At 38.4% G+C, this 18183-nt stretch overlaps 3 protein-coding genes across 4 annotated transcripts; 1 reads left to right on the top strand and 2 right to left on the bottom strand.

The window, feature by feature from the left end:
* Positions 1–183: 183 nt before the first annotated feature.
* Positions 184–3879, bottom strand: LOC137950201 (serine carboxypeptidase 24-like). The gene is made up of 9 exons (XM_068796586.1): positions 3585–3879; positions 2175–2282; positions 1979–2074; positions 1792–1884; positions 1600–1685; positions 1076–1476; positions 889–984; positions 582–687; positions 184–502 (listed from the first exon to the last, which is right to left on the bottom strand). The coding sequence occupies exons 1-9, from the start codon at positions 3877–3879 to the stop codon at positions 359–361; spliced, it is 1425 nt and encodes a 474-aa protein (XP_068652687.1). The 3' UTR covers positions 184–358.
* Positions 3880–5583: 1704 nt separating this feature from the next.
* Positions 5584–12541, bottom strand: LOC137949340 (nucleoid-associated protein At4g30620, chloroplastic-like). Of its 2 annotated transcripts, none has more exons than XM_068795413.1 (7): positions 12205–12541; positions 9235–9410; positions 9033–9133; positions 8896–8935; positions 7462–7533; positions 6031–6087; positions 5584–5795 (listed from the first exon to the last, which is right to left on the bottom strand). In XM_068795413.1, exons 1-7 carry the CDS (start codon positions 12296–12298, stop codon positions 5721–5723), a joined length of 615 nt encoding a protein of 204 aa, XP_068651514.1. In that variant the 5' UTR covers positions 12299–12541; the 3' UTR covers positions 5584–5720. The 2 variants fall into 2 exon arrangements, with proteins under 2 accessions (XP_068651514.1, XP_068651515.1); XM_068795414.1 differs by having other exon boundaries at positions 9235–9386; positions 12205–12536.
* Positions 12542–13826: 1285 nt separating this feature from the next.
* On the top strand, positions 13827–17256 carry LOC137950200 (pentatricopeptide repeat-containing protein At4g31850, chloroplastic). Its single transcript, XM_068796585.1, has one exon. It carries the CDS (start codon positions 13827–13829, stop codon positions 17157–17159), a length of 3333 nt encoding a protein of 1110 aa, XP_068652686.1. The 3' UTR covers positions 17160–17256.
* The last annotated feature ends 927 nt before the right edge of the window (positions 17257–18183 follow it).

The following is an 18183-nucleotide window of genomic DNA, read 5'->3' as shown; positions in this document are numbered from 1 at the left end:
AGAAAGGCTACTAGTGGATATGGGCCTGATAGTGTTAGTCGTAAAGCCCAAGTATTTTTTTTATGACATGTGTTTCTTGAAGGAGTAATTATAATAATTACAACATGAAGACAGTAGTTATAATATTTTGCATGGCTTTTTTCAGGGAAAAAAAAAATCAGATCTATTGATTAAAAGTCTTGGACCATATAAAACCAGAAGAACAGAATGAATGGAATCCTATTTCTAATCTCTTAACCATGACTTATATGGGTTAAGAGTTTTAAGAATCAGTACTGCAAAAGTCCAAGAAACTTTCGATTAATTATCCATCCACCCTTTACAACTTTTACTCTTCGTGTGTCTCAATGAATCTGTATCATGACTTTGGTAGTTCATGGCCGGCCAAGAAGGACTTGAAGAGTTGAAGAGCTCTCCTTGGCTGGAAGAGAGGAACTTCGTGGCCAGCCCCTCTCACTGTAGCAAACGTCAGTCCATGGTAGACCTCCGTCCAACCTCCCACCTGGAACACGTTAAACTTCTTAAGACAAATCCAAGCAGGTCTTGAATCTTTCTGAGAATTATTTTTAGAAGAGACGAACCTGACCATCCGAATACCATGGATACCATCGGGTCTTCACAGAGAGGCCAAGATGGCTGAGTGAAAACCTAGTCGCCGTCACCGGGACAACCGAATCCGTGTCTCCACTGCAAGAAATACGACACTGACCATTAGATATGACGTGATTTTGAATCTTTGATATATCCACGCCTCCTTCGATATGTCAATCAAGATTTGATTCTTTTGATAATGAAAAGCAAATACGATTCGATGCTTCGATGACAGTGTCTTTCTGGACTCTGACTGAAGGGAAGGTGATCACTGAATTGACAGTGGGACTCAAGTACCTGAAAACCCAAATTCTGAGGCCAGCAGCAATCAGCTCCTTGTACGTGTGCAGCATTGAAAACTGAGTGTCCTTCCAGTGCTTGATCAGAACATCACTGGAACCAGAAACCCATGTAAAAAACCAAGTCAAAAGACTGATAATAACCATCCCACTATCATCACACTGCAAACGTATTACGGAAACACCTGCAAGCGGTCCACTTGTAGGGAATGACAGTCAAATTGGCGTGCATGGCCTTCTGAACGTCCGGCCTGTTGTAGTACTTCTCAGCGTAGTTCTCTGTGCACGGGTCATGACCGTTTGCTCGTCTGCGTATAAGGGTTTTCTTGAGCCGGTGATGCCTGGTGGCATTTGCAGACGACGAAGAACAGGTCGGTGTATATATACTGTATTGGTCGATGTCGCCAAATTCATGGCTCATTGCATATTCCAGCGCTTTCTCACATCCGGGGGAATTGTCAACATGGGTGAAATTGCAGTGGGATATGATGGATCTGTAAGTCGTATCTGAGATCATCGAATGGCTCCACCAGTATGTCACTGTGCCAATGCTGTCATAGTGGTTGTCTGTCACAGCATTTCCCACCTACAAGAAACAATTTAATTTGGCCGTTTTGGTTTAAAGTGCCACCTCCCCATCTATGGAATGCATAAATACTTCCAGAATTCCAATTAAACATGAGTAGCAGAGGAGCCTAAATATACTCACAAGGAAGCCTTTGAGGTCGATGATCGGCTTTTTGGAAGGTCTATTATAGTCATGGATTTTCTTTGCAAGCTGAGGGACATAATGCCCTACAAGATACGCCATAGAGGCATGCATTTAATAGAAACTGAGAGAAAAAAACAAAGTCGGAATATAAACAAACAGTTGATCTTCACAGCTTCTTAGTTATTATACCTGCATAGCTCTCGCCTGTAATGTAGAAATCTCTATATTTGTACTGAGGAAATCTTGACATCCATTCAATCATAAAGATCAGAGCGTCTTGAGCTGCATCATGAACCCAAAACTAATACTAAACCGAAAAATAAACATATAACCTCAGAAAAGCTATCAAACTTGGATAAATTATAAGCATTTTTACCAGTTCTTTCGTCCCCCGAGTCTTTCAGATCAGAAGAAGTATTAGTATAAGAAAATCCCACGCCGGCTGGGGATTCAAGAAATAGAATATTTGCCTCTGAAATTAGAAAAAGAACGAAAGGAGGATCAGAATTTGTGCCACTGGTACATTAATTTAGCATATGCTGACAGTAGTATTACACAAGTAGAAGACTCACCTCTGTTCCATGAGTGTTTATTTAAATACAGAAACGAACCGGTTTTGTTGACCCGAAACGGTCCAATCTCCTCCGATGCGCCGTACGCAATCGACGAACACCCCGGCCCTGCGTAGATTACAATATTGCCACTCAATTAATGTTTTGACATAAGTACCCTTTCTGTTGCTGAAATCGTCCAAGAAATTCGCCGGGATTGTATTTCGGCAGCGCGACATGACGAATATGCCCTCTGATCTAGTTTCCATCCGACAGGGACAAGTCGATCCGGGCCCAGCTAAGGTCAACTAACGATGGCCCAATAGTGGGCCCAAGAGTGGCCTTTTCTGTCGGGAAAACGAAAAATATAAACAAGACGGTGGCATCATTGTGGTCAAGATGCGCCGTCAGTCCCGACAATCCAAAACGTCGGTTATAGTGGGCCCGCCTTAATGATTCAGATCAGTGGACCCTGCGAAAATGAAGAAAGGCTCCCTGCAATTCGTGTTAAGGTGGGAAGCTTTTTCCAGTTTTTGGAAAGGAGGCTGACACGTTTCCAGCCACGCTCGGCCCAAAGAATCATGATTCTAGTCTTCTGCCATTCACAAACCGGAGGAATCTCTCGCAGAGGTCGGAGATTTGTTCCGTGAGTGAGTCTGGCGGAGGAGGAAGAAGACGACAATGTGTGAGATTTTTGGGTTGCGTACTTTAGGAGCAATGAAGGGAAGGGAACTAATGAGAGCTGAGGGGGCAGAGTGTACTTTCGTCTTCTTGACGCTTGCCATGGAGTAAAAGGCTTGGTGGGATCTGGGAAGAGTGGGCTTAAGTTTGACACGCTCAGTGAGGAGCAAATCACATTAATGACTTGAAAGATTGGATGGGTTTTCCATCATATTGCAATCAATAGACAGCAGGAAGTCACTGAGCTATCGGATGAAGTTATGAGATTTTTGTTTTACCAATCAGCGGTCCTTGAAAAATTTTCTTTTCTAAATGTCCGATACCAAGCAGGAGAAACTAGCAGAAAAGCACAGCAGTAGTCGTGGGTTTAATTCAATGCTCCATAACCTGCATTTGCTCCCTTCTAGTTTCTGAATAAAGGAAAACAAGAGTGCTTTCCTGAACTGTTTCTACTACGATTTCCTTCAAACTTGAAAAACCCCATTAAACGTGAAAAAAAGAGAAAAAAGCATGAAGGAACGACTTTGGAAAAGCAAAAGAAAAGTTGTATTCCTTTTGCGATGGTCTGTCTCAGAGTCAAAATTTTCTCTTCACAAATAATAAAGCTTCCCCGAATGGATATATTAAAAAGTCTAGAAAAGGGAGACTAAGAATAAGAACCCAAAAGGCTGAAAAAGCAAACACCTGGTGCTAACAAACCCATTAACGGAAGAAGGAAATAGCACAGCTAAAAAAGTAAACTAAACTAACCTCCATTGAGCCAAAGAACCAGTGGCTTGCCATCAGCATCGGTGACAGCCTCGGTCAGCCAGTAGAAGAGAGATCGACCGTGTTGCTCGTTCACCGTGACATAGCCGGAGAACTGCTTGAAACTCACTAACGGTTGCCCAGGCAGAGCAGTTATACGATCCAACTGCTGTTGATTGGGACTGTTGGCTCTGCATGTCCCAACTAGACCACAGAAGAAGAAAGGGCAGAAGAAGAAAGCTGAGGACAAGGATAAGGACGAGACTCCCTTCTTCTTCTTCCCCAAAATGGTTTCCATTGCACCCTGTAAGTACCAAGAGAAAGAAGAAGAAGAGAGAGAGAGAGAGAGAGGCTGGTCTGTAATGGATGCTGCTGGGGAGATTTTACTTCATGGGACTGAATGAAGTGAATAGCTAATTATAGGAACGGATGGGGAGTTAATTCCAAACGCAGATGGGGCAGCTATGTGGACCTCCTCAGAAGATAGAGACAGAGCAGAAGCAACACTGTATACATAAGGAGGTGGAGACCGAAGAGGATAGATAGCCAACCTTTCAACACAACCATTTAAGAGAAGGTCTCACTAGAGACGCTACACTGACAAAAGAAGAAACAAAAAAGCAGTTCCATAAATGCATGGCAACAGTCTCACTCCCTTTTTCTCTTTTCTCTCTCTATTCCGAGTGTGGTCCCGAAGAATAGAGAAGAAGAGGCTGGGCATGTTGGATTCTATGAACGTCGTAAAGACAAGGAGACGTGTAAACTGAAGAGTTTTCTAAACAACCATCGCATCCTTTTCAACATGAAATCTCGGGTGTCTTCATCTGAAATAGTTGATTAATCTAAAGCAAAAGAAGATCGTTGTTAGAGCCTCACATTAGCTGTTATTTGGTGCGGATTTAGACTATCTTCAAAATTCAATGTTAGATATGAAGCAGGTAAGATCCTGGAGTGGGTTAAAGATCCTCTGAAACAACAAACATCTACCTTTCCCTCACCTAGAAATGGCTTAACGAGGACCTTCCGCGTGTTTGAACTTGTAAAAGGATGCTCTTTGCATGCATTTTGATGCTGTTTCTGCTCTGGAAACGAAACCCTTTTTTTTTTTTTTTTTTTTTTTCTGGAGGAGAGGAAACAGTTCCCTGAACCCTGCAGTTTCTTCGATCAAATCAGAGTGAAAAAATGCAGTTTTCTCAATCAAATCAGAGGAAGCTTTTTCTCATCAAAGATGAGCACAGTGTCTTCTTCTCTGCCCATAGTCAAGCATTGCGGGTCAAACAAGCATTCACTCCCCATAAACAAGAAGAAATGATAACCAGTTCCATTGATGGAATCAGATTTGCCCATGCAAGTTCATCCAGGCTTAAACGTTTTGCGTTCATTAAATGCAACAGCTATTAACAGTCTAAGATCTGTAACAAATAACAAAAAACTCTCTTATCACCTGCATACATAAATATGGTCAGCATCAATCATATTAATTGTTCTTTATGGCGTAAGAGCCCTCCAACCTCCAAGGCCTTCACTTCTCGAGAAGCGCCTCGTGGGGCGAAAGAACAGATAAGAATGGGATAAATTGTAAAGAAGTGTCAGGATTCAAGAAAGAGTATTTAAGAAACATGATGGCCCTAGTTGATAATTGGTCAAAAGGGGAGACTTTTGTGATTTTGTTACATAATATAGGAAAAAATATGGTTAAGCTGCTGAGTTCTTTCCAGTCAAAGAATTCAATTCAAGTATTCAACTACCAATATAAAACAATACCTGATTCAAACTTCGAAAGCAAGTCATTTCAATAGTAACCTAGAACAAATTAATGCGATCCTTATTCTGATCCTGAGAAGAAGGAAAATTATTCACGTACTTTTAAGCTCTGTGACGGTGAGCACATGTTTGATAAAAACTTGTTAACTGTTAAATTAATTAATGCTTTGCATACGTAGGAGTGATGTGAATCAAATAATATATAAAATTGAATGATCAGTAAGAACGATCAGCAATATCGCAGACAAGTCTTCAGAGACAGAATTAAGAAATAGAAACTCAAACTGTCCTGTCAATCAAGCTTACAACAGTTACAGCGCTTTGCTGTGCAAGTATACGAAAATTGAAACTCATCTTTATCAACACCAAGGGAAATCACTTGAGCCCCTCACTCAGACCCGGTGGCATGCCAAGGCTCTGCGCTAGGTTACCCATCCTCTCCTTCATGGCCTGCAAAAATGCAATATTCCAATTTTCAGCTCATTCAAAAAATACTGATTCCCATTCTCCCTTTTGCTGAGTCCAGTAACCTTGGTTATGTCCTAATCATAGGGATTTTTTGCACAACTAATTGACCCAAATGGTACGTTGCCAGAAATGGCCATAGGCGCGAGTGGAATAAATTTCCAGAGGTTATTGACTCGTATAACTTTAAAATGACCAAAATAAAATTCCCATTCTCTACCTGAACACTCTTTTGATGTGCATCCTTGTATGCTTCAGTCACCAGGAGGGAGAGCCTCTACATTCATAAACAAATATTAGGAATCTCAAAGCAAACTGTTCAATCATATGCAATAAGGCTGTCAACAATCAGGATCTACCGTTGCAGATTTCATGATTAAACAAAACATAATTCAGTCAAAGAACTTTAAATTGTCATAGATATGCTGACAGCAGTAACTTGAGAGGGTAGATCCAGTCGAAACACAGGGTGGTACTTAAAAAAACCCTTGTAACATTTGACTTATACAAACTGCCAATACGAAATAATTGGACAGACTAGTCATAATCTCAACCACTACTTTCCAAGTCTTTTATCTGAGCGGAGCTAGTTCACATTAGCCTATAAATGTCAGAGTTACCTGAAAACTACTGAATCAGCTTTCTTGCTTTCTTGGAGTTATAAATCTACGTACATACACCTTGCTACTTCTTTAAACATCACAGAATAACTACTAACAAAACACAAGGGCAAACCAATCATGGAAAGCTAGCAGAAGATGAAACCCATTGAACTTCATACAGAGTTTGACTCCAGTTATTAGGTATTGTAAGATGACTTAAATATAGCAAAAGGTTCATATTTGAAAGAGATATTTCTTGTTCCATCCTTCTATTGGGGCATTTTATTCCAAATATGATGTAAATTTTCTTTCAATAACACCAGGAAATTGCAAAAAAAATCCAACAGTTCCCATCTTTCATTGTTTTGTTCACAAAACTGGATCTCGCAACTTTGACCAGTCCAACAGAACAAAAACTATATCTCTTTAGGCCTGGTTATTTTTGTGAGATATTACTCTTTTGGCCAAGTCCTTTTCTTACCAAATATTACTTTTGAGTATACTATCAAGACATCCAAAACTATTTTTAACATAAACAAATATGATATGCATTTAAGATAGTTAAGGAAAAAATCCCACGTAGATTAGTGAGTAAAAAAATCTTGAGTTTATTAATTGGAAAAGAGGTTTCCTAAGTTGGTTAGTCATTTTGGGATGGACCTTGGACCAAACTTCACATGGTATCAGAGCAGGTACTCATATGTGGGCATACACCTAAAATTATCCACTTATAGAAGCACAAAAGAGGGCTTACACGTGAGAGGAAATGTTAAGGAAAAGTCTCTCATGGATTAGTGAGTACAAAGATTTTGAGTTTATTAGTTGGGAAAGAGGTTTCCTAAGTTGGCTAGTCATTTTGAGATGGGCCTTAGACCCAACTTCACAGATATCATCCCCTTTGATAGAAATTTAAGTTCAGAATCTCTTACCATTAGAATTCATTTCAAGTCAAGGCCCAGTGATAGTTGAAACCGCATTAAATTGCAAAACTAAGAAGATCATAAAGTTGAAACAGTAAGCAATCACGTAAGAGAAATAAAGTTGCTCACTTCTGCTCCCAATTCCATTGCAGCTTCTGTAATTTCAGTTCGTACAGGCTGTTGGTTCCCAGAAAGTGTAACCTAAAGAAAGAAAAAGAAAAAGAAATAAATAGAAGTAAATGACAACTATCCAGCATCCAAGGCGAGAACTTCCGAGAGGAGGAAATTTTAAGATTCCAAACAACTAATACTCCCAAAAACAGAAAAGGTGAAACGACCAAAATGTAATTGTTAATGGTCACAGCCACGATAATGACATTGTATGTATAGAAAGTCATGGCATTCACCACTCAATTTCCCTACAACTACTAAATGGTAATAGCTATAATATCAGTAAGTAAATTGGATAAGTTGGAATATTGGCAGGAACCTTAAAAACACATATTGGTTCTCTGGCTCATTGGCCACATGGAGGGCTTCAGAATGAGCTCTTGGGTTCAAGTCAGACTGTGGTATAGAGTGTAGTGTGCATGTGTGACTGACATTCAAGAAAAGGTGAAATATTGGCTAGTTTCAATACAGTAGTGAAGAACAACTGACGGCATCTATAGATCATACTAACTTTCCAAGAAAAACCTGTACTAAAACTGCTAGTTTAAGAAGTACAACACGCTTGGGGAAACAAAGTTTCAGTGTTTACAATTGTTCTGATGAGCGTTTTCCTAGTCCAAACATGAGGAACAAGTCCAACATGAGCTGTTTTTCCTTGTTCAAAAGCCTTCCACATTCTTGAACAACAAATTCCTATTTTTTAGGCAATTTTCTTGTTGGCTCCTAGTTACAACTTTGACTCCTCCTTTAGGCAACATGAGGCATTTTTCCTAGGCAAGTGTTGATAAGAATTGCTGCCATTGTCAAGGTTTTCAACACATCTAAGTGAGGGGGAGAATGGACAAAGAAGGATGCATGAAATGGTCAAGTACAAGATCAAGTGGAAGAATAAGTTGAAGCTGAAAATTTGTGAGTAATTGCTTCATTGAAGACATTGAAGACCTAAACAAGGAAAGTTTTTCATTTTTTATTTTTATAAACTATGTTACAAGCTGAAGTTCTACATTTTAGCTTGAGGGAGATTGTAAGGACTAGTTAAGTAATATTCAAGGAGGTTGTGTCTATTTTATATTTTCTATCTTTGTTTCCTTTCTTACCAGCTTTCCTAGGTGATTAAGGCTAGAGAATCAGGGTTGTTTAATCTCCACGCGAGTTGAGGAGTCTACTTTCAAAAGAGTTAAGACGAGAGAAACTCCTTTTTCTCTCCCACTCGTTCAACCTTTCCTACTCCTTTGGTTTCCTATCTTTTCTTTTCACTTTTTCACTTTTTCACATGTTTCAAGGCCAACAAAGGAAACTTGACACTCCTAACATAAAAAAGTAACCTTGATGATACCAAATTGGTGGCAAGTGTTACAACAATGATAAACAGAACATTTACTTGTGGCATACCTTGATCAATTCACCTTCACAATAACCATCAAATTCTGCTCTGAAAGAAGAAAAGGGAATCCAAGTTTTCATTGAGAGAGGGTGACAGAAACAACAAAAATAAACAAAGAACATATGAAATATTTGGTAGACCATACTCGGCAAGTTCTTTCTGGACACGCACTGCTTCAACTTGGACAACCATTTGAGCCTTCTTAACTGTCTCATACAAGTTTTGCATATTTCCAAATATCCCTGCCTGTAATAAGACACTCTCCAGTGAGCCACTAAAGTAGCACCAGTTTCTTCAAATAAGAAAGATATAGATGAAAACAATTTAAAAAGGGTCACATAATTCACCTTAGAAGGAGCATCATCATTCTTGTCACCGCTCTCCTTCTTTCCTCCAAATAGACCATTGACTATCATAGATCTCTTGTGAAATGTTTTCTTGCAAGGCCATGATATTGAACGTTGACCAAATGTATGTAAGTTTGAGTTCTCTTCCCCAGCTGTTAAGCAACACAAGTAGTACACTTGAGATATTGAACAGTTCAGCAAAAGAAGTAAATATAATTCACCACAATTGACGACTAAACAATGAGAAAGTCTTTCTTTGACCATGGACATCATCAACTGAGGCTAGTTGTACAATGCGAATGGATAATATAGGTTAAAGACAACTTGAAAAACATAGTTGGGGTTTGCCAATTCATATGCGTTTAGAACATCATAGAAATACTAAGTTGTTCAATCCTAGTAGAGCATGAGTGTACGCATTGAAGCCACTAATTAGAACATATCACAGTCACAAGATCATTCCCCCCCACGCCAGCGTGATCTGGAAGCTCTAACCACCCAAATTTATTCTTTCAAGGAAGCCAATCACTATAGTCCATACATGCATATCATCTGCTGGAGTCAAGTGAATCACACTATAGCAGTGACCTGCAATGGCCTAGACATGCCAACATCTAGTACAGCCAACCAACCCCCCAAGCAAGCTCTGGATACAGGACAGAACAAACGAAGTAAAGGAGACAACTCCAAAAATACAAAAAGACACCTGTTTTGCAGCTCTAACTACACTTCAAACAGACAACAAAAACTAACTCAATCATTAGCAGCACACCCAAAGAGATTGCTTGAACAGGGAATTTACAAGTATAGCACAACTACGAAGTTTGCTTATTGGTCTTTTTCACCAAGATGCTGTTCTCTTATAGCGTCTACTTGATCTTTCATTTTTTACATGCTTGTCATGTCAATGCCTGCAAGTGCATATGCATTCCATTTACTCCACATATCCAGCATTTTGGGCCACCTCATACTAAAAAATTGCATGCTTGTAAGTCCCAAACCATTTGCATTTGGATTGATCATCAGAGCCAGCCACTGTGCATCAAGTCCAGATGCATTCATGGGCCATTTGGCCTACCTGCTAGCCAAGTTGCTTACCTCATCATGGCCCTGATAGTGTGTGGGTAAGATCACACTTTTTTAAGTACGTAAATTGATGTCATATGGAAAAAAATCTTACATGTAAATATTTTGAAGCCCTCTAATTTTGAGTCTAATGCAAGAACCAATTAAACCAATTCTTGTGCACTTCAGCCACCAGTTAAGAGGCATGACCATGTGGATGATCTAGAAGTCTCTGGCCTCAGGATTATAAGACAACTTTAAAAATTCAGAGCAAGCCAATAATTCTAGCCCAATATCAAGATGATCTTTACTTCACTTGCAATGTTTATTTCCAAAGCAGAAGCTCACAAATTATCTTCCACTCTTTTCTGCCGACAAATTTTATAGGAAAATCTATTTATGGACTTTCAAATAGGCAGTCTAGATTTCATAAGGGCATGTGTTCCGCAGTATGGGGGGTTGCTCCTGCCATATTATGAACTTACATGTAAACAAACTTGCAGAAATATGAATTCCAAGAGGCTACAGGGTAAGTAAAATTTGAATATTAAAATACTTTGAGAGGTATATGGAAGTGCTTCCAAATTTGTTACTACCCAGAAAAAGAGAAAGAAAAACTATTGGGCAGAATTCCTCTTTTTTTCTTTGAAAAAGAAAAAAAAAGGTTGGTAGATTAGTCAATGTGTGTCTAGAGAGTAGTTACATTACGTGATTCATAAACCCAGGTTAAGGATGGACATGCTGGGAATGCCAACTGAAAGCTGTAATGAGATTACTGTTGCTCATATGATAATTAATTCTGCCTATTAGAAATTCTCAATGATTTGATGATACTGGTAACACTTATGTTTATTTAGGATGGCCATAGTGTTAATGTGGATTTCAGATGGCAAAATTCTTTATGAAGTTTTTCCAAAAAAATAGGAAAATTGATCTGAAATAATATTATCAAATGAATGTCAAATAGTTCTACTTCATTTGGAGTTCAAAGAATGTTAAGTAATGCAATGGACTTTGGTCATGGTCTCTTGAGCTTTGTGAGGGTTGATCAATCAACATGAGAAGTAAAAAAGAGTCATGTAATGTACAAGCCCCTTCCTTCCCTCCCCATGAGCTCCCTATCATGTTCATCACTCTTTTGCCAAATATGTTTCTTTTTTTCATACTTTCTGATTTACCCTTTTGAGTCAATAAGTATTTGTGTGGCTAATGTTAAACTAATTGGGTATGAGACATAAAATGTATACAGTTGCAATTCATCAACAAATTCTAATTGCCATGATTCAATGCGTTTGAGGTACAGCAAAGGAAAAAAACTGTGACTTGTGAATGATGCATCAAAACTTTCACAAGTTAAAAAAGTAGCCACCATAACTTCAAGACTACAGGTTCTAATTATTATGAACTCCCATTGTCTTGCAATCGTATAACACTCATCCCTTGACTGGTAAATCACCGTCATTAACTGAAACTAGGTTCTCATCACCAAAGAGAAGACATACAAGTGTTACAGATATGAGAACCCAACAAGTTCACATCGTCATAATTATCACAAGGTCACGAAAACGATTAAAGGAAGCTTGAAATTAGAAAATTTCTATTCTCAATAACACATATACCAACTTAAGAGCTAGTAAGTATAGCATTCACTCCCATTTACGAAAAAAATTCTTCTAAAAGAACAAAACGAAAGGGGCTCATTTATTAAATGATCAGCAATGATCCTGAAAAACTCAACCAACACAACAGTAGCATAACAAATTATACAAGTTTGCACCTCTACAATGACGATGCAAATGAAATTGCGTCAACTACCAGCAATTGAATGAATCGAGCAAAAGACACAAATTAGAGCACAAAAACTCGAAAGAAATGCGGCAAATAAAACCACAGAACAAGACTTACCGATGGTTACTAAAGAGCAGCTACGATGTCTGCCGCTGTTATTTAGTTTGTGGACGTTAGAAATCTGACATGTTAGGGCACTTGTAGATGCCATTTGAGGAGTAACTCAAAGGGTGAGAATGCAGCGGAGTGGGAGCAACCCAGCTTAATGCGGAGAATAAAAATATCTTCCGAGGCTTCAATATAGATTTGATGGACGAAAATGCCCTTTTTGACTTAGTTTATTTGGCAATATGGAGCTTCGCCCTTCATTGGTACCAGGGATATCCCAGCAGGGAATTCGGCAGCAAAGCGCTCGGCAGAGGAAGAACCAGCCACAAGCCCATTATGCCTCAAAATGACTTTCACAGTTTCACCCCATTCCGCAACGCTGCCAGATCTTCGTGGCTCCTTCACGCCGTCTTCATGACTTGAAGCTTCGTAGTTAGTCTTATTTCAGCCATCCGATCATAATTATCAAATCTCTGACTATCTCAACCATCCCATCAATTAGTCCATATCTTAAATATATAATCGTCTTAAATCTATCATACTTTATTAATAAAAGAATATATATATATATATATATATATATATATATATATATATATATATATATATATATATATATATATTAATCTATCATGGTAAATAAAATATTGTTAAAGAGAGCATTTGATCAATTATTTGGGTTTAATTATCTTTTTTTTGATTAATTAAATTAATCAATTTTATTTTGCAAAAATATATTATTAATTAATAGTAAGTAAAAAATCCTTTTTCTGTTATTAATAAAGCAAGTGTTTTTATTTATTTAGCATATTCAGTTTGCAGTTACTTTATTAAATTAGTGATTTTTAATATTAGAATATATCTTATGTTATTAAAAAAGTATTTATTTATTTATTATATTTGCTTCTGTTATTTTTTACTTAATTTTTTTATTTTTATAATTTATTACAGTCAAACGTAATTATTATATTATTTTATAATAAATATACTCATTAATTAATATAATATTTTATTAATTAGTATATTATTATATTTTAATACTACATTAAATAACTATATTGATTTTGGTTAATTATCTATTTAAATATATATTTTATTTAAATTTATTATAAAAAATTACTCATTCTTACATAATATTTTGTATTTTGAACGCTAACACTTAAATTTGTTTTTCAATACTTAAACTATCGCCTCTTGTCACAAAGAAGACGCGGGAGGTATGATGGCTCGCGTGTCATATAAAGGTTTACATGGCTTCCAATTCGCTGTCCTGGCGGACCATAGAAATAGGCCGTAGCCCACATGTCCATACTCCACACAGTGGACCATTCGACACAAATGAAGGCAAGAAATGGTTCTCTCTGAAAGATATTTAGCACTTCTGTGGCGCTTCAGAACGGATAGCTTACCAAGAATTCAAAACAAGCTCACGCCTGACGTCCGATAAACTCAGCCTCGTATAAAATTGTTGTTCTTCATCGCTTTCTTCTCGTTTCCTTGTTGGAGAGCTGGTAAGATCCGTTACCGCCTTTGCTTATATTCTGCTACTGCAGGGAAAATGCTGTACCCTCGCAACCTCCATTTCCTCTTCTTGTACTGTTTGTTTTTTTATGAGTTTGTTTGAATTCGTTATGGGTGTAATGGAGCTCTGCTCCCCGAGATTCTGCTGTAATGACTTAAGGGGTCCGAGAAGTGATGGCAAGGCCGCATGTTTTGGATATACTGAGTTAGTAAAACGAAAACGAATTAGAAATTTGAAGATTTCGCCGTCTGTGTTTCATGGATTTTGGATGAATCACAGAAAAAAACGAGTATGTGGAATTGTGGGAGAACATTTTTATGAGGCTGATTTGGTGGAGAACCCCTGTAAAGGGTTGAATTCAAAAGACGTGTTTGAAGTACTGAAATCTTTCTCGGACACCAAGGAGGCTTTACTGTTCTTCAGATCTGCTGCCCAGAGGCATACTGTTGTCCTCTCAACCGAGTCTTGCAATTACATGCTTAAGCTTCTGAGGCGACAGGAGAAAGTGGAAGAGATGGTTAATGTGTTTGATATGATGCAAAAACAAATTATAAAGAGGAATTTGGATACTTACTTAATAATTTTCGAGGTCATTAACGTGCATGGAGGCATAAAGGAAGCTCCATCTGCTCTTGAAAGAATGAACAAGGCTGGTTTTGTCTTGAATGCTTATTCTTACAATGGCTTGATATATTTACTTCTTCAGGCTGGGTGTTGGAAAGAAGCAATGGATGTTTATAGACGAATGGTGTCTGAAGAGCTGAAACCAAGTCTAAAAACCTTCTCTGCGCTTATGGTTGCATTAGGGAAAAAGAGGCATGCTGATACTGTTCTGAGTCTCTTGAAGGAGATGAAAGAAATGGGTTTGAGACCAAATGTCTACACATTTACAATATGTATAAAGATCCTAGGTCTTTGTGGTAGAATCGAGAGTGCTTATAAAATTATTGAAAGGATGGAGCAAGAGGGCTGTAGTCCAGATGTGGTCACCTACACAGTTTTCCTTGATGTCCTGTGTAATGCAGGGAAGCTGCATGATGCAAAGCAATTATTTTGGAAAATGAAGTCCAGTCAACAGAAACCAGATAGAGTTACTTATTTGACATTATTAAACAAGTTTGGAGATAGAGGGGACTTAGATACTGTGAGGGAATTTTGGAGGGAAATGGAAACTGATGGTTATGTTACCGATGTTGTTACTTTTACAGTTCTTCTGGATGCCTTCTGCAAGGGAGGACAATTTAATGAAGCATTTAGTATATTTGCTACCATGAAAAAGAAAGGGATTCTGCCTACCCTGCACACTTATAACACCTTGATCACTGGCCTTCTTAGAGTAAACAGACTGGGTGAAGCTCAACATCTCGTCAATCAAATGGAAGCCTGTGGCTCTCATCCTACGGCCTATACTTATAACCTGTTCATGGACTACTATGGAAAGTCAGGACAGCCCGTAAAAGCACTTAAGACTTTTGAAGAGATGAAGAAGAAGGGAATTTTACCTAATGTAGTTGCTTTTAATGTTTTATTGTACAGTCTGGCAGAACTAGGCCAGCTCAGTCGGGCAAAAGCTGTTTTCCAAGAAATGAAAGTGTATGGGCTTTCACCAGATGCAATCACTTACAATATGATGATTAAATGCTACAGCAAGGCTGGAAAAATAGATGAAGCTATAAAACTATTGCATGAAATGAGGACAAAAGGTTGTGATCCAGGTGACAAAACAATTAATGCTCTGATCCACACCTTATATAAGGCTAACAGAGAGAATGACGCATGGGCCATGTTCCACCAGATGGAGGAGATGAATGTGACACCCACTATTGTGACCTATAACACATTGTTGTTTGGGCTATGCAAAGAATGTGAAGTTGAAAGAGCAATGAAACTGTTTCAAGGAATGAAAAGAAATGGCTGCCCCCCTGACACCATAACGTTTAACACACTACTTGATTGCCTCTGCAAGAATGGGAAGGTTGAATCGGCTTTTACAATGCTCTATGAAATGACAGAACAAGGATGTCTACCTGATGTTTTCACTTACAACACGATGATTCATGGGTTGGTGAAAGAGCATAGAGTTGAAAAGGCATTCTGGCTCTACCATCAGATGAGAAAGATAGTATGTTGTGATTTTGTAACTTTGTGCAGCCTTCTTCCAGGACTGGTGAAGAATGGGAAATTCAAGGATGCCTTGAAAATTGTCACTAACTTTACTCACAGAGATGGTTTCCAAATTGATGGTTCTTCATGGGGAGTCCTCATGGAAGGAATCTTGGTTGAAGCTGGGATAGAACAAGCAAAAACGTTCAGCGAGGAGATGGTATTTGGTGGTGTTTGTAATGACAACGCAATATTGTTCCCTTTAATCAAATCTTTGTGCAAGAACGATAGGGCTATTGATGGCCAAAGACTATGTCAGACATTCAAGAACTATGGCATTTCCCCGAACGTCAAAGCATATAATTGCCTCATCGATGGTCTCCTTGAAACCAATCATTCTAGTTTGGCATGGAGCCTTTATGAAGAGATGAAGAGGACTAGTTGTGCTCCCGATGTTTTGACATTTAATTTATTACTAGGTGATTTAGTCAAATCCAACCGGATTGAAGACATGCTAGCACTTCATGAAGAGATGCACCGTAAGGTGTGTGAGGGAAACAACATAACATATAATTTAATCATTTCAGGCCTTGTTAAAGCTGACAGATTAGAGCAGGCTTTGGAGTTCTACTACGATTTGATTAGTGGGGATTTTTCACCTTCACCAGGCACATATGGCCCTCTTATAGATGGACAATTGAAATTGGGCAGATTGGATGAAGCAAAACAGCTATTTGAAGAGATGATGGATTATGGATGCAGGCCTAACTGTGCTATCTATAATATTCTTATGAATGGGTTTGGGAAGGTTGGTGAAATTGAAATATCATTTGAATTATTTCAGAGAATGGTTAGAGAAGGAGTTAAACCTGATGTCAAATCTTATACTATTCTTATGCACAGCCTTTGCAGAGCAGGCAGGATATCAGACGCTCTCCACTATTTTGAGGAAATGAAGCTAGAAGGCCTTGAGCCTGATTTATTTGCCTATAACATTATGATTAATGGATTTGGAAAGTCAAAAAGAATAGATGAAGCACTGTCACTCCTCAAGGAAATGGAATGCAGAGGCATTTCTCCTGATCTTTATACATATAACTGCTTAATACTCAATCTTGGGAAGATTGGGATGGCAGATGAAGCAGGGAAGTTGTATGATGAACTGCAACTTAGGGGCCTTAAACCTTCCGTTTTAACATATAATGCTCTGATTCGAGCATATGGTATGTCTGGTTATTCTGATCAGGCTTATGGAATCTACAGGAAGATGGTGGTTGGGGGATACAGCCCAAACACAGGAACTTTTGCACAGCTTCCTAACCAATCAGCGGATCTTTAAGTTGCTTGTGGATACATACATACACACCTTGTACACTTGTATTTACTTAATCGCAATTTTTGTATTGTACAGTAGTTTTGATCTCTGATGCATCTTCTTTGCCCATATCAAGTGGTTTATCGATCAGAATCATCTAGCTTTTCAATTTGCAAAGGGTTTTAAATGTTGATGACTATAGTTTCTTTCTTATTTTCTGTTCTTCGTAATTTTTTGTTATAAAAATTGTAGATTTATAATATTAATATTATAATATCAAGTTATTGTAATTTTTTAATTATTGGATTTTCAAAAAATAGTTTTTTTATTATTATTGTGATTGGTTTTTTCTTTTTGCCCTTCTTGCTCGTGACACCCATCAAGCAGACGAAATTCACGACAGACGAAAAACCCATTCACTATTGAGCGAATGTGACCGGCTTGCGCCCGTCACTTGCTTCCTCCCACGTTCAATGATGATGATGACTCCGAATTAAAGAAGAGAGAGAAATGGCGGGTGGGTTTTCTTTGCTCATCTTCTCGTCTGTTCTCTCCGGTGTCGACATTCACGTCTCCTTCAAGCTGAGAAAAAGATAAAACAAAAGGGAAGACAACCATAAAAAGGCATTGAAGAAGGAGCCAAACCCCACCCCTCTGTAAATTAAATAAAAGGACCATTCACCGACAGATTTCTCAGAAAGAAAACCAGCGAAAACAGCTTTCCGACCCCTTTTCCTCCTCCCTACGCACAATTTTGCAGCGTCCAACAGTCTCAATTCACAAGCGGCTGAGTCTGGGCTCTGAAGTCTTCCTCAGGCCTGCAGCGGCGTAGGTGTTGGCTTTCAAACTTTCTAACTTTTCGTCTTTGATGGTTGTGGTGTTTCTGTTTTCTTCCCACTCGCACGTTACAGTAGCTGTTGCTGTAACGTATCTCTAGTAAAGGCTGTTTTACCAAAATATCCCTCCTCTTCTCCATCTACCTGTTTCCTTCTTTTGCACTTTTAGACTAACGATCTCTGTTGACTGTTTCCTGTTTCCTGTTTAGAAT

The sequence above is a fragment of the Aristolochia californica genome, unplaced genomic scaffold (assembly GCF_029961685.1).
Source record: "Aristolochia californica isolate CCGP_79_NKW_82.1479 unplaced genomic scaffold, dmAriCali1.0.hap1 SCAF_14, whole genome shotgun sequence".
Classification (NCBI taxonomy): Eukaryota; Viridiplantae; Streptophyta; class Magnoliopsida; order Piperales; family Aristolochiaceae; genus Aristolochia; species Aristolochia californica.
Note: the sequence above shows the minus strand (reverse complement) of the source record. Positions and strands in the feature narration are given on the sequence as shown.

Coding starts and splice junctions, on each gene's coding strand:
- LOC137950201 (XM_068796586.1), bottom strand. CDS start 3,879: ATGGAAACCATTTTGGGGAAGAAGAAGAAGGGAGTCTCGTCCTTATCC. Junction 2,075..2,174: donor TAAACACTCATGGAACAGAG/GTGAGTCTTCTA, acceptor TTCTAATTTCAG/AGGCAAATATTCTATTTCTT. Junction 985..1,075: donor TACAAGTGGACCGCTTGCAG/GTGTTTCCGTAA, acceptor TTCTGGTTCCAG/TGATGTTCTGATCAAGCACT.
- LOC137949340 (XM_068795413.1), bottom strand. CDS start 12,298: ATGGCATCTACAAGTGCCCTAACATGTCAGATTTCTAACGTCCACAAA. Junction 8,936..9,032: donor GTCCAGAAAGAACTTGCCGA/GTATGGTCTACC, acceptor TTCTTCTTTCAG/AGCAGAATTTGATGGTTATT. Junction 5,796..6,030: donor CACATCAAAAGAGTGTTCAG/GTAGAGAATGGG, acceptor GCATTTTTGCAG/GCCATGAAGGAGAGGATGGG.
- LOC137950200 (XM_068796585.1), top strand. CDS start 13,827: ATGGGTGTAATGGAGCTCTGCTCCCCGAGATTCTGCTGTAATGACTTA.